At 51.6% G+C, this 26,487-nt stretch overlaps 1 protein-coding gene across 1 annotated transcript in view; it reads left to right on the top strand.

Moving 5' to 3' along the window:
* The first annotated feature begins 5,325 nt into the window (after positions 1-5,325).
* CASTOR2 (cytosolic arginine sensor for mTORC1 subunit 2) overlaps positions 5,326-26,487 on the top strand; it is a 52,197-nt gene continuing 31,035 nt past the window's right edge. The window contains exon 1 of the mRNA XM_066382442.1: positions 5,326-5,697. Coding sequence (XP_066238539.1) covers positions 5,585-5,697 — 113 coding nt within the window. The 5' untranslated portion in view covers positions 5,326-5,584. The remainder of the gene's footprint in view (positions 5,698-26,487) is intronic.

Here is a 26,487-nt window from a genome sequence, read left to right as displayed (position 1 = left end):
GGACACACCCATTTCCTTCCTTTCCTCCTTCAGAAAGGTGAACCGTGCAAACCAAGAAGGAGTAGGGAGTAGGCACAGAGGGGGCCTGACTGCCAAAGAACTGCTTGCCCATGCATGCATTCATTCATTCATTCATTCATTCATTCATTCATTGGATAAGTATTTACTGAGCATCTTCTGTGTGCCAGGAACCATGCTGGGCGCTTTCCCAAAGGAATTCTTCCATTTAATCCCATGCAAAGGCACACATACACCCACGAGCACATGCACACACTTCTGCACATGCACACAGGTGCACACACTCATGCACAAGTACATGTGCAGACCCTATGAGAGTGGCATGGTTATGCCCATTTTACATATGAGGAAACCCAAACAGAGCAAGAAGACTTAACCTGTACAGTACAGAAGGGGATAGAGGCCAAATTCAGACAGGGCCTGGCTCTCTAGGATGCAGGGTTGGTTGGTTGGTTAGTTGGTTTCCTCCAACCCACACTGTCTACCACAGTGGAGCCAGTGATGCCTAGTGTCTGTGTCTAACTGTGAATCTGCAGCAGAGAAGCTCACATCTGGTCCCCAGGGGCTCCCAGCAAGGCTGGGCAGGGAAGAAAGACCCTGTCCCTGAGATCAGGATCATGTCTGATGGGGATAAAGCTATGACTACTTACATTAAGGCAGTCCACTGTACTGTGGGGACCAGTAACCCTTTCCTGTAGCGGTATGGGGGAGCATGTGGGATGGGCACCTCTGGCAGGGAATCAGAGAAATCTCTCCATACAACCCTGTGGATAAGTGTGGGAAAGGGAGGTGGCTGAGGGCTGGGGGTCCCTCAGAATAGACCAACAGGGCATCCATTTCATCAGGTTCTCCCTTGCTCGAGAACCCTCAGTGTTATTTGTCAAACTTAGGGGAGGAGATTCAAGGTCAGCTGACGATCCAGAAAAAACCTGAGCCCCTTAGCCAAATAGAGCTCTCCTGACCTTCCCTTCCCTCTTTTCTCTACTCCCACCCTGCCCGAGCAGCCCATGCTGGCAAAGCCCAGACTCGGCCTCAGAAAGGCAGAGAAGTCCTGCCCGTCTCTGGGCACTGCTTTACTGGATCCAGAGACTCCAGACCTAGTGGAAAGGGGTTTTCTGGAGTCCACACTCTCCCACCCCACCCCACCACAGCAGGGCGATTGAGGCCTGAGAGCCGATAGAAACAAGCGGGGTAGGCTCCTCTCGCGTCCACGCAAGCCAGGAAGGAGCAGCAAGTGGGAGGCACAAAGGAGCCTGCCTTCCTATCCGAGGAAGCAGGACAGGGCCTGGGCCTGGCTGTTTTTACCAAGTGCCCCCTGTCATTCTAACACCAACCACAATTTGAGAACCACTGTTCTCCGACTGTTCTGTCCAATAAAAATATAATACAAGCCATATGTCATTTTGAATTTTCAAAAGTTGAGAGAAACAGACGAACTTAATTTTAATAATATAGTCTACTTAACCCAATACCCAAAATATTATCATTTCAACATGCAATCGATATAAAAAAGGTTAATGAGATATTTTACTTTCTTTTTTTCACATCAAGTCTTTGAAAGTTAGGGTGTATTTGACATTCCTAGCTCGTTGCCATTCAGATGCTTTATTTTCATCCACAACAGTTGACCTGTATTTAGGTTTCATAGATTTCCATAACCAAGTTGTTTCAAAGTAATGTGATCAACTCATCCCAGTTTACCCCAGTCCTGGTTTCAAAAGCCCATTCCCAGGAAAACCAGGCCAGTTGGTCAACCTATTCCAAATGCCCTTGGACACTTCCCAGTAGCTTAATCAAGTATCAGTTTTTAAATTTAAGTTAATTAAAATGAAGTAAAATTAAAATTTGTTTCCGTGATATTGGCTACATTTCAAGTGCTCAATAGCCACGTGTGGCTAATGGCTACCATATGGAGAACATGACTAGGAGTCAGGAAGCCCATTCCTCTTTTCAAATGATCAACCTTGGAGGATCTGGGCTTTGTTTTCTTAAGAGGGCTGTGATTCTTCCTGGTCCCTAGGGGCATTAACCAGAGAGTTCCAGAAATACGTCCATGGCAACATGAGAATGGAATGGCCATCAGAAGGCCATGGTAACCATCTAGGACAGGAAAGTTATGCCGTGACAAGCGATCATGGTGGTCAAGATGGAGACAGAAACTGGATTACAGAGTTGTGCAATATATAAAATTAAGTCTTGGTGACTGATTAGATACTGGGACAGGGCATGAGCAAGAAGCAAGAGGTAGCGATCTAAGATGATTCCCTAGTCAACCTCCCCTGCACCCTCTGCAGAGTAGTTCTTACTCAAGGCCTCTCATGGGTTTCAGGCAGACAAAGGCTTTCTTACCATATACGTGGTGGCGGTCAGCTGGAACCTCAGCTGGGGCTGTTGGCTAGAATACTGCTATGGACTGAGCACACCCACTCCCCAAATTCATATATTAAAGCCTTAACACCCAGTACCTAAGATTGTGAATATATTTGGATATAGGGGGTCTTTAAAGAGGTAATTAAGTTAAAATGAGGTCATCAGGGTGGGCCCTAATCCCAAAGAAGTGGTGTCCTTATAGGAAGAGAGATTAGGACACAAATATACATAAAAGGAAGACCATGTGAAGACGCAGACAGAAGGTGACCTCCTACAATCCAAGGTGATAGACCACAGAAGGATCTAACCAACACCTTGATCTTGGACTCCTAGCCTCCAGAATTGTGAGAAAAGATATCACTGTTGTTTAAGTGCCCCATCTGTGGCACTTTGTTATGCAGCTCTAGCAAATGCTACCTATGGTCATTCCTTGTGGCTCCTGCTTTCTCACAGCATGGCAGATGGGTTCCAAGGTGAGTGTCCCAAGAAGACTAGGTGGAAGCAATATCACCTATTATGACCTAGCTTCAGAAGCCAGGTGGAGTCATTTTCTCCTCAGTCATAGGCCTGCTCAGATCCAAGGGGAGAGAACACAGACCCACTTCCTAATGGGATGATTATCAATGCATTTGGTGAGAAGAACATGAAGAATAGAGATCTTATTATGACCATCTTGGAAAATACAGTGTGCCTTACCACGATGGTAACTTGAGGGATTGGGGATGGTGTCACTAACCAAGACAGAGATAACAGGATGAAGAGTTGATGGTTTGAGGTAGGTTAGATAATGAGGTAAGATTTAAACAGGTTGGGTCCGCCAAGCCTGTGAACATTTAGGTGGATACAGCCAACCACTAGGGAGTTAACTATGTGAATCAGGGCCACAGAAATATATTCCAAGCTAGAATTATCAATTTGAGGGCCATCAATATCCCCACAAAAATTAGGGGATCAGGGAATATGCAGATACTCCAGTACTTTCAGCCTTCTGTATAGTGCATTTTTACCAATGAAATAAGTTGGTTTTGCATCTCATTTGCATAATTGAACAACTTTCTTTAAATTGTCATTTGCTTTTCTGATGTTCTTGTTTAATTTTTAAAAAATCAAACACTTCTGCCCTGGCCGGTTGGCTCAGTGGTAGAGCGTCGGCCTGGTGTGCTGGGGACCCGGGTTCGATTCCCGGCCAGGGCACATAGAAGAAGCGCCCATTTGCTTCTCCACCCCCTCCCCCTCCTTCCTCTCTGTCTCTCTCTACCCCTCCCGCAGCGAGGCTCCATTGGAGCAAAGATGGCCCGGGCGCTGGGGATGGCTCCTTGGCCTCTGCCCCAGGCGCTAGAGTGGCTCTGGTCGCAGCAGAGCGACGCCCCCTGGTGGGCAGAGCGTCGCCCCCCGTGGGCGTGCCGGGTGGATCCGGGTCGGGCGCATGCGGGAGTCTGTCTGACTGTCTCTCCCTGTTTCCAGCTTCAGAAAAATACAAAAAAAAAAAACAAAACTGACCCATTCCTGCCTTTAGCCTTGCTTGGTTTCACCTGTTGGTTGTTTACTTAAATATTGAATTTTATGTCTTCAGGCAGGTCTCCCTTCTCCAGGACCATTTCCAGGGCCTCATATCCAGCTGTTTCACACATTTGTTACTTGCCTGGCCCCTGAATGCATTTCTTTTTGGGCCTTCTAGATCTCTAGATTCCAGAAACATGTCTCACATATGCTAGTCACATTGCAGGCACTAGGGAATACAGCAGGGAACAGACAAAAATCACTGCCTTAATGGAGCTGAGATTCTAGAAGAGAGACAGAAAACTAAAAAAAAAAAAAAAAAAAAAAAAAGTAAATATATACTTTACTACAGGGTAATAAATTCTCTCATGACGATAAAATAGGGGATCAGCATGCTCTAAGATCAGCACGCAGGCGTCACACCCTCTGTGGAAATGAGGGAACCTACTAAGGTTACTTCTCCCCCTAACAAAAAAGGGCTAAGATGTAAAGGAGCACAACCAGAACTTCCCTCAAAAAGAGAGTTCCCAGCCTGCCCATCACATTCCCAAATTAGTCTGCCAAATGGCAAAGCATCAGTAACTTTAACCCAGATAATTTCAAAACCAGTCAGCCATTAGGGGAACCATTGAAGGATACGGTCACCGGCACATTGGCCCTGGGGTGGGAAGCCTTTCGAATGTATTTGACTTTTTCCCAGTTGGGCCTTCTAAGTCCCTATCAGCCCCACTCCCACGGGATAAACGCCCCCTTCTTTGGCTCTGCACACATAATCCCTCTCCATGGGACTCCTGGTGACTGAGCCTGCCTTATCTCTGCCTCTCCTCCCTCACATTTTCCGCTCCAACAAAGCCAAACACAGCACGGTGGAGGCTTTCACGCTTCTGTGCCTTTGTACACGCTGTTCCTTCGGCCTGGAAGGCCCCTGGCCTCCATCCCCGTGCGCCCCCTCCCCCTCCTCGGCAAGCTCCCATTCATCCTTCAGAACCCAACCTGGATGTCCCTCTTCCAGAAAACCCCCTTAAACCTGTCGGCTCCATCTCTGTCCCGAGCGCCCCTCTCTGTTTTTCTTCTCTACACTGTAATTACCGGTTTCTCCAAATCTCTCCCCTCCCAGACTCGGGCCTCCTCCAGCGCTGGAACTGCGTTGGCTACTCGCTTGACCCCACAGCGCCCAATTCTGAGCGCTGAGTGACAGAGCTTGCACCTAGGTTCAGGCTGGCTCGAAAGGCCCCATTTAGAACCCTCCACCTCTGGTGGTCCCGCGAGGGCCCACAATCGTGCATTTCCCTTGCACCAAGCCGACCCCTTACGCGGCCGCCCAGCCCTGACATCAGCAGCGGGCAGCGCCAGGCAGAGCACGACTACAAGTCCCGGCACGCCCCGCCGCAGCCGCGCATGCCCAGCGGGCCAGCGTTTGAGTGGCAAGTTGTTTGTTACAGCGAACACCAGCTGCTCTCCGCGCCGGGCGCCGTGCGCCGCCGCTCCGCCAGCGCTGCCGCCCTCGCCCGCCGCCCGCCGCCCGCGGCCCCTTGCGGCTTGGCGGGCCTCTCCTTTGTCCGCCCGGGCCCGCCCGCCGCCGAGCTCCTGGTCCCCGGGCCAGCTGCCCGCGGAGCTCGGTGCCGGCTGGGTGCGCAGGGGGCGGGGGCCGTGGCTCGCCCCCCGCGGATGAGCCGCCGCGGAGCGCGGGCGGACGATGGAACTCCACATCCTGGAGCACCGGCTGCAAGTTGCCAGCGTCGCCAAGGAGAGTATCCCGCTCTTCACCTACGGCCTGATCAAACTTGCTTTCCTGTCCTCCAAGACCAGGTGAGCGCGCAGGGACGCGGCGCCGGCCCGGGAGAGACAAAGAGGCGCACCCGGGCGGCTGTCCTCGCCGCCGCCGCTCGGAAAACAACTTCGAGCCCCGGGGAGCGCCCCCGCCCCGCCGTTCGCCTTGCTTTTGACAAAGCCACCCAATCTGCCCTCAAACGGGGTTCTTCCAGCCCGACCCCCCCAGATGCACCCCCGCCACTGTCTCTCTCCATCTCAGTCCCCTCCCTCCCTGCCCCTCCCCGAGATCTGGAGGGCCGTGGAGGCTGCAGTGACGAACCCGTGAATGAATGAACGAACGAACGAATGAATGAAAAACAGGTGTGGGGACGCTACAGTGGAAAAAACAAACTACCAGCCCCCCCATCCCCCAATCCCTCGGTTGGGCCGGCCCCCGTCGCCCGGGCGCGGGGGGGGGGGGGGGGCGGGAGGAATTCTGCTGAGCGCGGCTACCGAGAGCAGAAAATCATAAAATCATTAGTGGGTGTTTATCTCAAGGTGCTGCAAGGGTTGCTGACGGTGCGGGGAGCCGGGGAGGGCAGGAGAGGGGTTGCGGGTGACGGTCGCGGTGGTTTTTAATCCTTAGGGTCCGGTAAGGTGGGAGGGGGCTGTTTTGCTGAACCATCGAAGGGGGAGGAGCAGGCGTGTTTATGGCTCTGCCTTTAGGCTGGGCTTGGATGCTGCAGGGGGAAAAAATAGTTGAAGGCCTTGGGAGGTTGACAAAAAACAAGTTTGATTTCCCCAGTGTCAGGTCAGGTCTGACTTTGTGAGCCCCTGTAGAGTGTTTTGTTTTGTTTTTAAGGAGCCCGAGCCCAGTGGACTATAAGCAGGAGCCTCTGTAACTTAAATCCCTTGTTTACCCACCATTGTGACTGTTTAAAGGGATGAAGTTGTTGCTGGTTGGGTTTTTCAGAGGCTGAGAGGCAGAGGTTGTTCTCTCTCGCTCAAAATGAATGAATAAATTACAGGTCAAGGTTAATGTTAAAATGACAGACCCCCGAAGCTGCCCCCTAGGGCGCTGAGCTCAGGGGAGCTCCAGGGCTGTAGGGAAATAATTCAGTCCGAGCCTCCTATCTGCCTGGTAAAGTTTTTGCTTGGAAATCACACTTTGATGTGTGTGTCTGAGCAGGGAGCTCAGTCCCGCCATTGTTTGCGAGATGGAACAAGATCTGCCAGTGGCATCTTGTTTACTTTCTTCGCTGCTGCTCCGGCTGCTCGGTGGGGTATGGAGGGTTGAAAGCCTTGTCTTTGCTGGGCCCTGGCTCCTTTGATTGCAAAGGTAATTATTAAACAGGTCATCTGAAAACAAAAGTCCACAGCTCAGATTCTGAATCTCCCCTCCGCTCCCCACCCACCCCCTTTGGCTGTTGACACCCACCATCCTACATCTACCTGCCCTCTGTCCCCCACCCGGTGCCCTGTCTGGAGTTCCAACGCTGGCGTAAGAGAAAGCAGCCTTGTTTTTCCAACCCTTGGCCCTCAGCCCCGGGCAGCCCCCTGGCTGATTTCTCGGCTACCATTCAAACTGGGATGATGACTCAGGCTGCGGCTGTGCGGAGCCTGGGTGCCAGGAGGAGGGGGCATTGGAGGGCTTCTTAGAAAGGCAGAAAAGGGCCACTTTTTCTGCCCCATTTTCTTTGTGGAGGGACTGGTCCTCTCCCAACCCTACCCCAAGGTCCAGTTTGGAGGATTCATAGATAGGCATGGGGATGAGCCCTGCTGTCCTGTCTTAATTGTGGAAAACCTACCCCTCAATGGGTCCTGCTTCTCTCTCTCCTGTAGGAGGCAGATCTAAGGGCCAAGTGATGGGTCCAGTCTGAATATGACTCAGAGGTCAAAGGTCATCTCTATGTCTCCAGGGTCTGGCGCTAAAAGGTGCTCAGTTCATTTGTCAAATGGCTGAAAGCTGCCTCCTGGCACTCCTGGCATGGACACTGACTAGCTTCAGGTTGTGACAAGCCCCCTCATTGCCTGCCTGCATGGCCGTGGCAAGGTCCCGTTCGTTCTCTGGCTCTCACTTTGTTCGTCTGTGATAAAGACAGCACCACTTGGCCTGCTAGTTTTCAGAGAGCTGCTGTGTGTGTAGAAGGGAGTGGTTGTAGAAATGGGCTTTTTAGCAAGTATAAGGTGTAGTGGAGTGTGGATATATGATTTAAGCTATTCTCAGCAATCCGTCATCCAGGAAGAATTTTTTATCCTTTTTGGGTTTTTTTCCACCAGTTAGCCATCCAAGCCCTGTGTCATTGTCTCTACCCCATTCCCAGCCTGAGATCAGCCCAGCCTCGCACAGCATCCTCCCCCGGGGTCTCTGTGCTGCCTGTTTGCAGGTTTTCAGTCCCTCCCTTACAGGGTCTCCTTCCCATAGCATTTAGTCCTTTCCAGAGTTAGCTCCAGAATCCTCCTCTTTATTTTGATTTTTTTTAAAGATTTTATTTATTCATTTTTAGAGAGAGAGGAGAGATAGAAAGAGAAGAAGGGGGGAGGAGCAGGAAGCATCAACTCCCATATGTGCCTTGACCAGGCTAATCCGGAGTTTCGAACCAGCAACCTCAGCATTCCATGTCGTCGCTTTATCCACTGCGCCACCACCACAGGTCAGGCCCAGAATCCTCCTCTTTAGCCACTCTCTGGTAGACACTCTGCTGATTCACAATTTTATCCTTCCCTTCATATCTCTGTGCGCTTTTTTTATTTTCCACATCTCCACCTGGAACCCTTTCCCCAGTAAATTCCTGTTCAACCCTCAAGATCTAATGATACCACTTTGGAACTTTCCTGAAACCCCTTTCCCTCCACCCCCAACAGCCTTAGTCACTTCCTCCCTCTGGTGCCTACCTGGGTGGAGGCTTGGGGAAGAATATGGCATTGGTAGGTACTAACTCTGTGTAGGGCTGCAGCTGGGTCCAAGAGATGCTGAGATACCCTGCCCCTTCCTCTTCAAAGCCCAGAACCTTGTGGGAGAGAAGGACAGAGGTGACCACAATACAGCAGGTGGAGTGAGGGAAGGGGGGAGTCTACTGGGGTTAGGGGTGTTGCAGGGCTGCCTGAGGGAGGCAGGGAGGCTTCCTAAAGGACGTGGCACTGGATCTTAAGGCTTTAAAATAGGAATCAATGAGGTGGAAAAGGGGGCCCTGATCCTAGATCCTGCACATACCCTCGTCCAACTCGGTGAATTAGGTTTTACACCTGTTTTACAAAGGACTCTGAGGATCAGAGGTTAAATGACTTACTCAAGGTCATGCAATAAGTGGTAGAGCCAGGACTTGACTCTACATCTTTCCAGCTTAAGCTCAGAGGTTTGCTATTTCAGGTTGCAAATGATGCCCATATGCAACAGTTATGTCTAGCTCTTCTATATGCAGCGTACTGTTCTAAAGGCTTTGGGAGCACAGAGTGGCACCTGCAGGCTTTCTGTATCCCTTCTGCACTGTCTTTGTGGACCTTGCTTGGCCCTCTTTACTCCCATCTAAACTTTTTGCTTCCTGACAGCCCAGCTCAGATGGTCCCTCCGCTTAACCTTTCATCACTTCTCAACTTTTATCAGTAACCACAAATTGTTTGCTTATTTTATCTCCCACCTAGATTATACCCTTTATGTTCAGAAGCTTTTTATGCATCTTTTTATCTATTCTCCCCACCCCACACTCCAGTACTAGAAATAATACAGCCACTATTGATTTCATTGTTTATCACAAAATAGGTAAAGACTCTGGGTTTGGAGAAGCCAAGTGCCTTGCTCAAGGTCACACGACTGGAAATTAACAGAATTGGGATTTGAACCAGGTTCTCTATCCATTGTGCTTGGCACACTGATTTGTAGACACTTAGTAACTGCCTGTTTGATGGATGTCCCACTCGTGCACAGAGTGACCTAGATTTCAGCCAGAGTCTCTTATGAGTGCCCTAGGGGCTGGAATAGCGTGGCACACAGAATCACACCTGGAGAAGCGAGGCCCGGTGCCCCTGCCCAGCTCTTTGCCTTAACTCAGGGGAACATCTTGGTATGACCAGAATAGGGAGCAGAGGCCCCAGAGTGCACTTATTCTAGGCACAGAGCTGGATGGCAAGACCCTGAGTAAACAAAATCAAAGCCGTCCGCTGAGCTTCCCCTCGACCCTGGGGACCAACCTGCGTTCTATAGCCTGGCTGAAGACCCACTGCAGCCCAACCCCCCTTTCTCCCCAGCCTCATCTCCCATGGCTCCCAGCCATCCAGATCCACACACCCATATACCCTGCGGTGTTTCTAGTCTCATTCTTTTGTTCTGTCTGCCTGGAATGTTACTCTTTGCCCTACGCCCCTTGTCCACCTTCTCATTCTTGTAGAGTTCATTTTAGCCACACCACCTCCAGGAAGTCCTCCCTGAGTACACAGCTGAGCTTAGACCGTTGCTCTGGTATGATGGGCTTAATCTCAAGACAATGAAATGTGCCCCACCGTGGACTTTCGGCAGGATGCCTTGGGCTGCAAATAACAAAAAGCCATGACTGAGCTGGCTTAAACAATAAGCAGTGTGAACCTTGCATGATGGGTTATAAGTCAGGCTGATCTAGGGTTGGTAACTTAAAGGCTTGATGATGTCATCAAGGACCCATGTCTTCCTGTCTTTCTGTTTGACCATCCTTGGCTTGATAGTGTGGCTCCCTGTGGAACAGCGGGGGCGACTCAAGCCTTAAGGACAATCGAGAGGAGAGCTAGTGGAGGGAAAGGACTGTTGTCTCAAGGTGTCTCTGAGAAAACCTTTCCAGGAACACGCCCCACTCCTGCACAGATTTCCTCATCTCAGGGATCAGACTGAGTCACGTGAGCATGCCTGCACCAATCACATGCACAGGGAGTGAGACCATCATAGACTAGTCAGGATTCACTTCTGCAGCTGGGGCTTAAGGACACTGGGTGGTGGAGGCTAGTGCCACCCTTCTGGGCTTGGATTTGCTTCTCTGCAGCCCTGTAAGGCAGCGGTTCTCAGCTTGTTCTCAACAAACCATCGGAAAATACATAATGCATATCAAGTATTTACATTTCGAATCATAACTGTAGCAAAATTACAGTTATGAGGTAGCCACCAAAATTATTTTTTGGTTTGGGGTCACCGCAACATGAGGAACTGTATAGCGGGGTCACGGCATTAGAAAGGTTGAGAACCACTGCTGTAAGGCAAAACTGGGAACAGTTAATAAGTAGAAAGTAAAAGCAACAAGGATAGCTCCAAGGTGGCTGGATTGTTCCCCTTTTGCAGATGAGGAAACCGAGACACTTGAGTGCCCCAGGACACACGGAAGTGGCAGAGTTGTGATTCCAACCCAGGAAGTCTCTCGTTGTAAAACCTATCTTGATGTCTGCTGGGCCATGCCTAAAAGCACAACAGTTTGGGTACACCGTCCTCAGGGGCCACTCAACAGAGGTGTCACCAAGAGGTCATAGCACTGCCCCACCCCCAGCAAGGAAGGGGAGGGTGGGGGTGCAAGGTCATTATTCTGAAACGTATTCAGGTTCAGGCGGCTGAAAGTCCCCATGGTGAGTGTTCAGTAATAAGCACGTGCCCACAGAAACACCAGTCCTGCAGGTCTCCTGTCTAGCGGCCTCCAGGACAGTGCAAATACTTAGCACAGCCAGAGCCCTCGAGGCAGCAGGAGCAAAGGCCTGGAGGCTGGAAAGAGAAGGTGTAAGCAGAGTGCAGACTGTGCCTTGTGGCCCACTGGTGACCACAGCATGGGGTTGGTGCAAACGGGTATGTTTGTTCATGCGGTTACCCTGCAGCATGTACCTGCTGTGCCTAGCCCATTGGGAAACACAGAAGGAACTTCTGTCCTGTGGGGGGGTGGGGGGGTTCTCTACCAAAGCTGGAGGGTGAGAGGCCCAAAGGCCCGAATGGAGGGGACGACCTCGACAGCCTCTGGAGCTGGGTAGAGGCCATGGGGCCCAACCTGGAGGGGTCAGAGTTCACTCTGAATCCCTGGCAGCAGCTCACCTTGCTCAGAGCCCTTCTTGGACTGTGCCCTGCTCCTGGCTGACTTGCCTTACCTGGCACTGTAACTATTTCTTGATCTGACTTCTGCCCTCTCTGGTTTTGTCCTGTCTCTACACCACACATGCCCTATTTTTAGAGTTAACTCCGGTAGTTTTTAAATATCCCAAATTCTGTGACACTGTTGCCTTCAAAAGCTGGCGCTCCCCTGCCTTTAAGTGAAGTCTGGATTAGTGACTCTTCTAACTGGTAGGCAACAGAAGAGAGGCTGCAAGGCTTCTGAGACGAGGGTGTTAAAGGGAAGCTGCTGTCTGGCATGTCTGTGCCTGTCTGCCGGTCTCTCTCTCCCCTTCTCAGATCCCTTGCCCTGAGGGGAGCTAACTGCCATGTTGTGAGGACACTCAAGCAGCCCTGTGGAGAGACCCACAGTGGAGTGGAGCTGAGTCCTCCCACTAACAGCCTGCCTCTGTAGGAGTCACCTTGACAACAGATTCTCCCCCTTCCCCCCCCCCCCAGGCAAGCCTTCCAGTGGCCACAGCCCCAGGCAGCACCTTAACAGGTGACCTCAAAAGAGACCCCCAACCGGTTGAGCCACACCCATATCCCTAACTCATAGGAACTAGGAGAGACATAAAAGTTTGTTGTTTCAAGCCACTAAGTTTTCGGGTAATTTGTTGTGCAGCGGATAGCTGCTAATACAGTGACTCTCATCCTACTGGGGACACTTTGGGGAATAACAGGGAGCTCTTAAAACAATTGCCCTGGATAACAGGGGAAACCAGAAGGTGGGATCACCCTAGCTTTAGTCCAGTCACACAGCTCTCACAAGTTTTAACCTCACGCAACTCTTCCTGGAGTCGATACAGGCATCAACCTCTCTGGGAAGCTGTCCTGGGACTGGGTGAGGGGCTTCCTGGGACCCGTGCCTTGGGGTGGAGGTTGGTGTCTTTACCCCCAGTGCCCCTCCAGCCTCAGGACCAGTGCTCCATGGTACTGACTTATCTCTTGTAGATCAAAAGAGGCCATTGTGAAGGACTGAATTGGTCTCTTCTGAGCCTGCACACGCTGACAAGTTTTTTTCTTATAACAGACCTCTGGTTTGAGGAACTGGCCCCGAATAAACCAGCCTAGTCCCACCAGAGCTGGAACCGTCGAGTCTGGTTGTCCCGGGCCCTCTGCAGTCCCTTCGCACAGGAGGCAAGCCCACCGAGCTGTCCGGGAGCTGACAGTTCGCCCAAATGTTTAGCCACTCTGTTTGCTGTGCATGTGTTCAATTAAAAATTCTAAAGGGAAACGCACCTCTAGATGCCTTACATTTGTCCTTAATACAATGTATTGGACATACTATGACCTGTGGGATACGAGCTTAAAAGCGTGGGTTTTATCTGTCCGAGTGCATTCATAGCAGCAGCATTCCCAGCAGCCAAAGGTGGGAACAACTCAAGTATTCATTGGCCCATGAATGGAGAAGCAAAATGCAGCAGATACATACAATGAAATATTATTCAGCCTTAAAAAGGAAGGGAATTCTGGCACATGCCATAAACCTTGAGGACATTATGCTAAGTGCATTTAGCCAGCCATAAAAGGACAAATGCTGTATGATCCACTTACACAAGGTACCTAAAGTAGTTAACGTCATAGAGACAGAAAGCTGAGGTCGGGTGCCAGGAGCTGGTGGGAGAGGGGAGTAGGGAGCTGTGGGATGGGCATGGAGTTTCTGTTTTGCAAATGAAAGGGGTTCTGGGCATCGGTCAGTCGCACACAGTGCGGCTGTATGTGCTACTGAACTGGACGCTCAGAAGTGGTTAAGGTGGCAAATTTTATATCATGTATATTTTACAAAAAGTTCAGAAAAAAAAAGGCATGGCGAGTGCAGGCCAGTGAGCAAGGGCAGCGTGGTGACAGATTAAAATTAAGGGACAGACTCACAGCCAGCAAGATAACATTCCTCACAACTACCCTGATCATATAGTACGGTTACCGGCCCCGTTTTACAGATGAGGAAACTGAGGCACTAAATAGTTCAGTATTTTGCCCAAGATCACAAAAACAGTAAGTGAAGAGTAAATTTTTTTTTTAAATAACAGCATTATTAAGGTATAATTCACCTACCATACAATTCACCCTCTTAAAAGTTTACAATTCGGTAGCTTCTAATATATTCATGTAGTTGTACAACTGTCATCACTGTCTAATTCCAAAACATTTTCATCACCCCCAAAAGAAAAGTCTACTCATTAATTAGTCATTCCCTGTTTTCTTGCTCATCCCTAGCCCCTAGGAAGAGTAGTCTGCTTTCTGTCTTTATTGATTTGCCTGTTCTGAATGTCTTATATAAATGGAATTATGCAAAATGTGATTCTTTGTGACGGAGTTTTTCTCTTAGAATGTTTTCAAAGTTCATCCATGTCGTAGCATGTATCAGTACTTCATTCCTTTTTATGATCGAATAATATTTCATTGTATAGATATACTTCCTATTGTTTATCCATCCATCGGTGGACATTTGGATTGTTTCCACACTTTAGCTGTTATGAATAATGCCCCTGTGAACATCTGTGCACAAGTGTTTGTGGATGTATATTTTATTTCTCTTGGGTCATACACCTAAGAGTGAAACTGCTGGGTCATGTGGTAACTCTGTTTCTAACATTTTGAGGAACCACCAAGCTGATTTACACAGCAGTTGTGCCATTTAACAAAGATGAGGAGTAGGAATTTGAATCCAGGGCCTCTGGCTGCAAAGTCCGTGTTCTTAAAGCAGCACCTGGTTGGTTTGGGTAGGAGCCTGGAGGCCCTTTCCAGCTGAGTGACTACAGTCTGGGCTGTTGAACCTCTGGAAGAGTCGGTGTCAACCCGGCAGACAGGACTATGGGGGGGGGGGGGTAGCATGAAGAAAGCACCTGGCCCACAGAAGGCTTTCTCCTGTAGTCCTAGTACAGAGGAGGCCAGGAAGTGTCGCGTTTACAGGGGTTCCAGTGGCTCCTGGGGCCCTCAGAGACCACGCTTGTGTACTACTGTTTCTCACCCACCTTGACTAGGTGGGTGCTGGAGAGGTGGGCCCACCTGGAGGCCCTGGTGAGGTGCCAGTGGGGAGGGGAGGGTCCCTCACTGACCCAGCCTCAGCTCTGGGCACTTGAGCTGAGGCTGCCGGGAGATGAACAGCTGTGGGAGGAGGAGAGCGAGGTCAGGCCTTCCCCTCCTCCTCCTGCACAGGCCCCTGGCCCTGGTCCCCTCACCCTGGGCAGGAGCTAGGTGCTTATTTTCAAGATAAGGTTACTTCTGTCGATGGCTGCCTCTCCGCTGACACCAGGCTGGGCCTCCTGGATGCTCTGCGGGGTGCACCTCTCACCCTCAGGGCCCCTGCTCTGGGCCTGCCTTCCCATTGGTCCCCTCCCCACCCCTCCCCTCTCCTCCCCACCCTACCCCACCCCACCCCACCCCTCCCCTCTTCTCCCCACCCTACCCCACCCCATCCCACCTCACGATTGACTCCCCTTCTTGAATGGGAGAGGTGGTGTGTGGAAATTTGCTCTCAAAGCTCAGTCTTTTTCCTTCAAAGCTCAAAAGCCACTGATGCACTGACTGATAGGCTGGATTTAGAACAAAGCTTAACCTCAGAGATCTTTTATGATAGCCTACTATGTGGCAGGCTGAGCTGGGGCTTTCCGGCGTGCTCCCCTCACCAGGGGTCGGTAGGAAGGAGGGGTTGCCCACAGCAACGGAGAGGAGAGACAGCTGCTCAGGAACCTGCCACAAGGCACGGGCAGACAGGGAGCAGATTGGGGGTCAGGCCAGCTTCCCACTCCAGCCCTTCCGCCTGTGGCCACTCTGCTCATTCCCCTGTTAACTCAAGACAGAAGATCTGCTAAGGGCCATTTTTCAGGGACTGTGCACATAACAGTCAAGAAAGCATGTGTTTTATCTAGAGTCTGCCACTTACCAGCTGTGTGACTGTAGGCAGGTTGTTAGGAGCCTCAAAGGAGGCTCAGATTCCTCCTTAAAATGGACATCATAATATTGACTTCTTTGTGTAGTGAGACTTAGCTGGGAAATTTTATGTCAGAGACTTAGGGGTCTGACACACAGTGAGTTGGTTATTTGTATGAACTCAGCGGATGTTTGTTGAGGGCCAGAAGGCCCTAGGCTGGGTGGCCATTGTTGGCAAGGGATCCGTGGTGGCCTCTGCCCCCACAGCGCTAAGTCAGTCCTGCGTCAGAATCATTGGAAAGGTCAATCTGATAGCTGCAGGGTGGAATAACTAATTCAGGTTGTTATTTGACGAGGGGAGTTTTTTCAGATTTGGAGGAGCCGTGGGGAGCTGCGTAGTCTGGCCTGAGGTCCTGGGGAGGGGAAGCGGGGTTTGCAGCGGCCCGCTATGAGAGCCGCTGGTCAGAACCAGGAGCGCCGGGGTCCTCGCATTGGCCCTTGAATGGTGTGAGCTGCCTGCTCCCAGCAAGGCCTTGGGGGCCATCTTCTGTACCCCACCCTGGGGAGCTCTGCCTGGCTGCTGCTTGGACACCCCAGACTCGGCCCAGACCTGCCCCCAGCCTCCTCTGTGCCCACGCATCCATCTCTCCCGCACACTCAGGCTACCTCCCGGCCCTTTCTCTAGTCCCCCACCCTGCCGGCACCTCGACTGCTGCTTCTGTCCCCCTTCCTTCAGGCCCCTCCCCGCCCCGATGGCCCTCAGGAGCAGGGTCTCTGCCCCCCCAGTCCCGTCCTGCTGCGTGTGAACTGCTCAGGGATGGAGTCCGGTCCCTGCGTGTGGCCCCCGAGGCCCTGCCCTGTGGGCTCTGCCTCCCCAAAGCCCTCCCTCCCTGCCTTCTCTTCTTTCATACTTCATGCTTGCTCCCCCTCCCCCTGCACTCCTGCTCTGGCCCTTACCCTCTTCTCTGACCAGGACACCCTCTGACTTTCCCTAGGGTTCCTGCCACCTGAGATCGTTGCCCTGGCTCTTCTGTGCACAAGGGGTGCCACCACCTGCGCTCGTCCCTTCCCGTCTCTGAGCCCTGCCGTCCTGGCTGTGAGACGGCCCATGGTAGTGCAAGGCCGTTGTGTTGACGGCCTGGAAGGCTTGGCCCAGGGAGAAAGGGTGTCTCTGTCTGACAAGGGTGGGGCTGTCTGCCATCAGGGTTGGCTTGAACATCATCCCTCCCCGGGATCCCTGCAGGGAGTGGCCCTTCTCCATGGTCCTCTTGGCACCAAAACTGTCTGTACTCTGATTTCTGTGGGACAGTTTAAACGTGGCGTCAGGATAGAGACAGTCGTCACCCCGGCTGTGAGGTGTGATGCAGAGTAAGCCATAGAAGTTGGAAGAAGCAATCCCATCCCATTCTTCTCAGAGTTGGAATTGGGAGCCTGCAGTAGGACCTAGAACACTGAAAGGGGTGGGGAGAGGTTTAGAAGGATCCTTGAACTCTGCCGCCCGCCTCTTACCTGCGTTCGGGGTGAGACTGGAACAGGGCGCTCAGGGACAGGATATTCCCCCCACCCCTCCCCACCCCATCCTGACAGCCAGGGGCTGGGACCAATCTCTGATCCATTTTCCCCTTCCCTGGGACGATTCCCCCTTCCTCCCCTGTTGGCCTCTGGGCCTCCAGGTGAACTGTCTCAGCCACTTAGGGCGTGGCCCCAGGCAGGTGCACTGGCCGGTGAACTGCCTGGGAGAATTCATGCACCCACCAGGCTGGTCCCTGAGCTGAGCAGTCCTTTTGGGATGGGCCGTCCACCTCATCATAATTGGGAATGTGCAGGCTGGAGAGGCATTGGGAGGTTCATCTGTAAATGACAAAGTGCCCCACTGTCTCCTCAAGCCAGGCACTGCAGCCCCAGTGGGTAGACCAGGGGTAGAGAGTGCAGGGCTTTAGGACACTGAAACCACATTTTTTTTTATCTGTTCTTCCCTAAATACTCCAGCATAGTTCTATTCAGACTCCCCAGTCAACTTCCTTCTAGCCATCACCCTCACCACCCTCCCCCCACCCCTTGGTCCAAATTATCCCAGTTGAACTGCCTCTGCTTGTCAGTTTCCACTGAAAAACAGAGGTGATAGCACCTTATAATAGGACTGTCCCAAGGGTGAAATGAGATCGTGCAGATAAAGTGATAAAGTGCTTGGGTCTCTACCTGGTCTAGAGTCCAAGCACGTAGGGGCTATGGGAGATGGGGGCGATTGTGACCCCACAGTGTCCACCTGTACTGCGGGCCTCTTTGCACACCCCACTTTGTACATGCTGCTCAAATGCCCATGAAAAATCAAACCATTAGAAAATGGCTTGATTGCCCTGTGTTAATGCCCCAGGGAGCGCTGGTTCTCAAAAGACGGGATCCCTGAATTTTTGCATAGAAGGAAGGATCTTGCATCCCCCGCCCACACCCCATGCACACATGTCTGTCCTGTGAGGGCAGGTTTCCTCCACACCTCATTCCTTCTCCCAGGGAAGGGTTAAGGAAGGACCCAAAGAAGTAGTGCGGGTGAGTTTGTGAACAGGAGGACTGCATCCAGCCCTCCCAGGGCTTGTCAGTCCCCCTGAGCGGGAGTCAGGCCCATCGGTGGTGGCTGGGGAAGGCAGAGGCTGCACAGAGGACAAGGGGCTTTCTGTCTGCTGTTTCCTTACACCTGGCATGGGCCCTTGGCCCTCGAGGCTTCCTTCTTCTCCACTAGTTCACAAGTGTGTCTTGACACCCACCCCAAACGGCAGCTGGTCTCAGGAGGATTGAGGCCCAACCCTGGACTCGCTCTAGACAGCGCAGTGAGGGAGACAGCGTACATGCTCTTGATCACGCTGTGTCTGGTGAAGAGGAAAGTCCTCATGGCACAGGGAAGCTCGAGGTACTGGGGTAGTCAAGGAGGGCTTCCAGGGGAGGTGGCATTGAGCCAGGCTTTAAGCATTGAGGTAGGGAAGAGACTGCCAAGAAGGAGGAACAGCATGTGTAGAAGCACAGAGGCCTGGCCCCTGGCCCATAGTGTGCAAGACCATATGAGGCCTGGAGAGAGGGGTCCTTATCAGGGGAGGGTGGGCTGCCTATGGGAGCTGAAGGGCTCTGTCCAGGCTCCCTGGTGGGATCTGGTCTCGGGCCTAATCCCAGGGCTGAAGAAGGCTCGTGGGGCAGGGCAGGCAAAGCAGAGGCCGGCTGGGGGAAGGGCTCAGAGACGTGGCCCGGTGGAAAGGGAGTGAGAGAAGATGGTATGGCAGATCAGGCTAGGGAGACTGCCTCTGGGTGTACGTCCACAAGAAGTGAGAGCAGGGTCTCAACTAGATGTTTTTACACCCATATCTATAGCAGCATTATTTAAAATAGCTAAAATGTAGAAGCAACCTAAGTGCCCATCGAGCCCTAAATAGATAAACAAAATGTGGCATATGCATACAGTGGAATATTAGCCTTAAAAAGGAAGGAAATTCTGACACGCTACAACATGGATGAACTTTGAGGACATGATGCTACTGAAATAAGCCAGTCACCAAAGAATAAATACTCTATGATTCCATTCATATGAGATACCTAGAATGGCCAGATTCATGGAGACAAAGCAGCGTGAGGGATGCCAGGGGCTGAGGGGTGTGAGGAATGGGAGTTACTGTTTAATAGGTAGAAAGTTTCAGTTTTATGACATGAAAAAGAGTTATGGGGATGGATGGTTACCCAACAGTATGAATGTATTTGATGCCACTAAACTGTAAACTTAAAATGGTGAAGATGGGCCTGACCAGGCAGTGGCGCAGTAGATAGAGCATTGACCTGGGATGCTGAGGACCCAGGTTCAAAACTCCGAGGTCACTGGCTTGAGCAAGGGGTCACTGGCTCATCTGGAGTCCCCCAGTTAAGGCACATATGAGTTGATGCTTCTCTTCTCTCTCCCTTCCTGTTTCTTTCTCTCTCTCTCTCTCTCTGTGTCTCTAAAAAAGAAAAGTGGTTAAGATGGTAAATTTTATATTTGTATTTTAATACAATAAAATGCATAGTGAACAACAACAAAAAATCTAGGGTAACAAGAAAGAAGAAAGTCGAGGGTGGGGGTGTTGCTGGGGGAAGGGGATTATCGTGGAACAGAACATGAATCCTGGAGTCTTAACAGATCTGAGTTTGAATGCTCGCTGTGTCGCCTGTGTTAGTCTGCTCAGGATGCAGTAACAAATACCGTTGTTTGGGTGGGTTAACAGCCCACCCCATTGCTTGCAGTTCTGGAGGCTGGAAGTCCAAGATGGCGGTGCTGACCGACGTACTTCCTGGTGAGGGCTTTCTCCCGGGCTTGCAGGTGTCCCCCTTCTCCCTGCGCCCTCAGGTGGCCTCTCCTCAGAGCCTGCGCATGGAGAGGGAAGGCAAGCACAGTCTCTCACTTTCTCTTGTAAGGGCACTGATCCCATAACGGGGTCCCACCCTCATGATCTCGTCTAAACCTGATTCTCCACCACGGCCCCCCTCACACTGGGGGTTAGGACTTCAGCATGAGTTCGGGGGGCACAGATTCAGTTCAGAATACCACCTTATTATTCGACTTCAGTAAGTCTGTTTTCTCTTTTTTTTTAATAATTTTATTTTTTTAATGGAGTGACATCAATAAATCAGGATACATATATTCAAAAATAACATGTCCAGGTTATCTTGTCATTCAATTATGTTGCATACCCATCACCCAAAGTCAGATTGTCCTCTGTCACCTTCTATCTAGTTTTCTTTGTGCCCCTCCCCCTCCCCCTTTCCCTCTCCCTTTCCTCCTCTCCCCCCCCCCCTAACCACCATACTCTTATCAATGTCTCTTAGTTTCACTTTTATGTCCCACCTATGTATGGAATAATGCAGTTCTTGTTTTTTTCTGATTTACTTATTTCACTTTGTGTCATGTTATCAAGATCCGACCATTTTGCTGTAAATGATCCGATATCATCATTTCTTATGGCTGAGTAGTATTCCATAGTGTATATGTGCCATATCTTCTTTATCCAGTCATCTATTGACGGGCTCTTTGGTTGTTTCCATGTCCTGGCCACTGTGAACAGTGCTGCAATGAACATGGGGCTGCATGTGTCTTTATGTATCAATGTTTCTGAGTTTTGGGGGTATATACCCAGTAGGGGGATTGCTGGGTCATAAGGTAGTTCTATTTTCAGTTTTTTGAGGAACCACCATACTTTCTTCCATAATGGTTGTACTACTTTACTTTCCCACCAACAGAGGATGAGGGTTCCTTTTTCTCCACAGCCTCTCCAACATTTGCTATTACCTGTCTTGTTGATAATAGCTAATCTAACAGGTGTGAGGTGGTATCTCATTGCAGTTTTGATTGGCATTTCTCTAATAACTAAAGAAGATGAGCATCTTTTCATATATCTGTTGGCCATTTGTATTTCTTCCTGGGAGAAGTGTCTGTTCATGTCCTCTTCCCATTTTTTTATTGGATTGTTTGTTTGTTGAGTTTTATGAGTTCTTTGTATATTTTGGATATTAGGCCCTTATCTGAGCTGTTGTTTGAAAATATCATTTCCCATTTAGTTGGCTTTCTGTTTATTTTGTTATCAGTTTCTCTTGCTGAGCAAAAACTTCTTAGTCTGATGTAGTCCCATTCATTAATTTTTGCCTTCACTTCTCTTGCCTTTGGAGTCAAATTCATAAAATGCTCTTTAAAACCCAAGTCCATGAGTTGAGTACCTATGTCTTCTTCTATGTACTTAATAGTTTCAGGTCTTATGTTTAGATCTTTGATCCATTTTGAGTTAATTTTAGTACAGGGGGACAAACTGTAGTCCAGTTTCATTCTTTTGCATGTGGCTTTCCAGTTTTCCCAGCACCATTTATTGAAGAGGCTTTCTTTTCTCCATTGTGTGTTGTTGGCCCCTTTATGAAAAATTATTTGACTATATATATGTAGTTTTATTTCTGGACTTTCTATTCTGTTCCATTGGTCTGAGTGACTATTTTTCTGCCAATACCATGCTGTTTTGATTGTCGTGGCCCTATAATATAGTTTGAAGTCAGGTATTGTAATGCCTCCAGCTTCATTCTTTTTCTTTAGGATTGCTTTGGGTATTTGGGGTTTTTTATAGTTCCATATAAATCTGATGATTTTTTGCTCTATTTCTTTAAAAAATGTCATTGGAATTTTGATGGGAATTGCATTAAATTTGTATATTGCTTTGGGTAATATGGCCATCTTGATTATATTTATTCTTCCTAACCAAGAACAAGGTATATTCTTCCATCTCGTTATATCTTTTTCGATTTCCCTTAACAATAGTTTATAGTTTTCATTATATAAGTCCTTTACATTCTTTGTTATGTTTATTCCTAAGTATTTTTTTGTTGTTGTTGCAATCGTGAAGGGGATTATTCTTTTGAGTTCGTTCTCAATTGAAGTCTGTTTTCTTATCTGGAAAATGGGGCTGGTGCTGCTGGGCCCGGGGTATTGTGACAATCTCAAGCGCTTGTGTGTTCAGGGCCCAGCATTCCAAGAGGCACTGGGCAAGTATCAGCCTTCACCAGCAGGGCTTCCTCCGGCATCTGCCAGACTCCACAACCCTCAGGGGCCCTGGGTGGTCTGGGACTGGGGGAGATGTTCATCCTCCCACCCCCCAAACCTCAGCAGGCTATGATTTGGAGCCTGTCCAACTGGGCCTGGTACTCTGGTCATTAAGCAGAAGCCTAGCATGGGTCAGACCTCAGGAAGGCTTGAGCCAGCTGTTTGTCCTCAGGTTGAGTCTGGAGCTCTTGGAAAACCTCCCCCCACCCATTGTTTACCCACCCCTGCTGGGTCCAGGCTTACTAGGGGGGGATCCAACAACTTCTACTGGGCCCTGCATGGAGAGAAGGCAGAGCTAGCTGTAGGGTCAGCTTTAGGGTACAGTTCACTGGCCTGCTAGGTGGGTCAGGGTCAAAGCCCCGTACCCCACCTGCCAAATACAGGGTTGCAAATGGATGGGAGAGGCAGGGAGTCCCATCATCCTTTTAGGCTCCTCCGTTCTCCTGGAAGCAGGCTGTGGCTGGGATGTTCCCCAGGCCCTGGGCAGGAAGGTGGACGACGATTAGTGACAGCCAGGGCCAGGCAGAGGTAAACAGCAAGGCTGGGGTGTGCCTCCAGGACTCTAGCCGCAGACACCGTGCTCCTAAGCACTGTGCGCCCCCTCCCTGCCCCTCCTCCCTGCCCCTCCTCCCTGCCCCCCCTCCCTGCCCCTCCTCCCTGCCCCTCCTCCCTGCCCCCCTCCCTGCCCCTCCTCCCTGCCCCTCCTCCCTGCCCCTCCTCGGCGCACCCCACTCGCACCCAGCTCCCCTGCCTTCGCAGTGCACCACAGTCCTGCTGTGTCCTGCAGGAAGGCCCCTCTGCCTTGCTGTTTTGTTTTGTTTTTCACGCTTTAAATGTTTGGATAGATAGTAAATGCACAGACAGCGGGTACAGGCAGCTGTCTGCCCGTCCCTGGAGCCCAGGTAGCCAGACCCACATCAGCCATTCCTAATGTGCCTAGCCCTTGAGGCTGGCTCCCCCTCACCCAGGGATTGTCCCCTCCCAGGCCCAGACCTCTCTCCTCCACACATGTTGGAAACTGTCCCAGGCCCCGGCATCCCAGCCTTCCCACGCTCTTGCTGTGCTGAGCGGCCTGGGAGGCTCCAGGCGCTGGGATCAGCCTCCCAGGCGCTGGGACCCGCTGGGCCTGAGCACTGCCCTCCCAGGGCCTGCAGGCCACCGGAACGCAGAGCTGACGGCCGTCCCAGACGTAGTGTGCCAGACCCCGTAAAAACACCTTCCCACCTCAGAGAGGGTGGTGAGTAGGCAGCTTCTGGCCCCTGGCCCCTTCCACCCACAGAGGGCTCTTGAAGAGGCTCCTGCTGCTGCCAAAGATGATTACCCCTGAGATCACCCAGCTCCTGTGTGGCAGAGAGGGCATGGGCACCACTGAGGCCCAGAGGTTTCCACCCCCTACCAGTCACACATGCACATCCTGCCTGCTTCCCAGCTCACAGCCTTGGCAGGGCGCTGACCTCCGAGCCTCAGTCTCTCCATTTGCAAAGTGGGGTAACAGCACTGACTTGTCTAGCTTGTCAGAATTGTATTTTTACGTCATGTTCTGATTAGTTTCTCTCTTTTTTTCTAACCCGTCTCCATTACCTTCTCTGACTGGGTGACTTCAGCAAATTGGATATGGCCCCAGGGATGTTGGCGGTAGCCAAGTGAGAATTTTAATAAAAGTGAAATATTTGGCCCAACGCCCACGGAAGGCCCTTGGGGCCTGACCTTCCTCACTTGTGAGGCAAGGCCAGTCAGCTGCTAGACCGTTACCAAGCCGCTCTGGGCAGCTCGGAGAGGCGATGACAGGTGTGAACCCAGCAGCGCGAAGCCGTGGTGAGAAGGTTGGTTGTGAGGGGCTGAGCAGGCCTGGGGGTGTCTGTGTGGACTTCAGGCCCCAGTCCTGAATGCAGGCAGTGGTTGTCACTCTTAGCCGGGAGCACTGGGCAACAAGACAGCCAGGGCTTGCGGTTTGCAGGTGTGTTTAAGCCATCGCTTGACCCCCGTCCAGGCCGGGTGCCTGAGCACTCCGGAAGAAGCAGGGTCTCCTGACCCCAGGCCAGGGGGAAGCAGAGCTCTGTGCGGACTGCGCCTGCCCTGGCCCAGGGGGACCTGGGGCATGCTGGGGAGGGTAGACTGGGAGGGCTCTGCAGCAGGGCAGGGACGTCCGGGCCGACAGCTGGGGACAGAGTGCTCATTACAGCCCTTTCCTACCCGGCCCTGAGGTCTGGGTGGCACTGTTGGGTAAGCACTGTCCTTCCTGGTGGAGGATCACACATGGAACATCTGGTTCTTGGCCCCTCTGTGCCGGACCAAGCCTGACATCTTTAGTTCAGCTCTTTTAGACTCAGTTTGGAACTGAGTCCCAGAAAGGACGGACTTGCCATGGCACGCAGCAGTCACAGCGACCCCCCAGGGTGCAGACATGCCCCGGGTAGCTTGCAGCTGCTCAGTTCAGACTGTTCCCGGCCTGGCACCAGGGTCCTGCAGGTGCTGTTCACTCGTAGTTGGGTCAGGAAGCCTGTGGCTGAGGTGGGCAGGGGTGGGGGCTCTCCTTGCCCTTCCGTGGAAGGCCTGCCCTCTCTCTCTGCCCTCTCTGTCCTGAGGACCTCAAGTCGAGGCCCCTGTAGGAGGCCCTCCACCTCTGCCATCTGTGGGCTATTGATCCTTCCTCTCCTTTCCTTCAGCTTGGAAACTGTCCCGTACAGCTCTTCCTGGGCTTACATTTCAGCCCTTTATCATCTCTGGTCTTTTTTCCAGTTGCTTCACAAGTGTGTCTTCTCAGTAGCCTATGACATCTTTAAGGGTTCTGTGGACTGAATGTCCCACCCCACCCCCCGAAGAACTCCTATGCTGAAAAGCCCTCACCCCAGTGGGGCTGCATGTAGAGGTCAGACCTTTAGGGGGTAATAAAGGTTAAATGAGCTCACAAGGATGGGGTCCTGATCCAGTAGGATTAGCTTCCCTATCAGAAGAGACACCAGAGGGCACATCCGTCCTCTCTCCGTGTGTGCATGGGGTGCGGCGAGGTGGCCATCTGCAAGCCGGGAGGAGAGCCCTCCCTCGAAACGCTGCTAGCACCTTGTTCTACTTCCAGCTGATCTTTTCCAGAACTGTGAGAAAATCCATTTCTGTTCTTGAAGCTACCCAGTGTCTGCTACTCTGTCTGGCAGCCCTGGGCGTTATTGCTCTCTATCTCTCTGCCACCCCAGACTTCCTGGGCCCATAGCAGTGCACTGGGGACTGGTGGGAAGAGCCTAGGATCTGGGCTTGATGAGACCTCTTCCTACCACTGATGAGACTCTATCCCGTTTCATTGTGCCGTCTTGGTAATGGGAGGGTGAAGAGAGAGGCAAGTAGGTCAGCTCCCCATAAGCATGATAGAAGTTCGTCTGCCCTTTCTTCTGGCTCAAGGTTGAGCTCGTTATATATGCTCAGTGTCAATGCTAAACGTTTCCTCCCAGGAGCTACGCAAACAAGGAGACTTTCCCTGGGAAAAGTGGGATAATGTGAGCATCAGACTTGAGAGCCGGCCTCATGCCAGCAGCTATTCAGCCACTCTTGAGGGCCTCGTTGAAGTTTCCCAAATCACGAAACCAGGGCTGGAATCCATGTCTGAAACAGTCTCGGTGCCGGTGGCTGGGGGTGAACCACAGCCGGACGGCCAGGCGGGCGTGGGCCCGGAGCTGCAGGCCGGGCTGGCACGGGGCTGTTTCAGGTGCGCATTGCTAGCATTTGAGTTCTAGAACCTCGGTGTCCAAATCGGTAGCCTCTTACTACATGTGACTATTTAAATTTAAATAAAAATTTTAAATTCAGTTCTTTAGCCTCACGAGCCACATTTCCAAGTACTCAATAGCTACGTGTGGCCAGTGGCCGTCCAACTGGACAACGTGGGTGTGGGCCACTTCCGTCCTTCCAGGAAGCTCTGCTGAACAGCGCTGTTTCAGAAGGTTTGTTTGGGCTCGATGAAGAAGGCCAGGCTCACGTTGGCAGTCGCGGTCCTGACTCAGAGCCGGGCAGAGTGGGGTCACACCTGGCCTGTTTGCCATGTGAGAGCAGGTGCTGGAGAGACATGCCGTGGGCTGGGGTTGGGCCTGCGCCGGCCGGGCTGGCAGGAATTGGCTCCATTCTGAAATCCAGCCTCTCACAGACTTAGCTCTGCAACGTTCTACTCGGGCCTTGCCGCCTCCAGAGTGCCTTCCCTGAACCGCAGACCCCAGCACGCCCCAGTGGCCCTCCTTCGCTCGTTTCCTGCATCAGCTTCACACCTGCCTCCCCGGCAAGCACAGGGCTGGGCCCACGGAACCATGGC

The sequence above is a fragment of the Saccopteryx leptura genome, chromosome 4 (assembly GCF_036850995.1).
Source record: "Saccopteryx leptura isolate mSacLep1 chromosome 4, mSacLep1_pri_phased_curated, whole genome shotgun sequence".
NCBI classification, from domain to species: domain Eukaryota; kingdom Metazoa; phylum Chordata; class Mammalia; order Chiroptera; family Emballonuridae; genus Saccopteryx; species Saccopteryx leptura.
The sequence above is the reverse complement of the archived record's forward strand: the minus strand, read 5'-3'. Positions and strand labels throughout refer to the sequence as shown.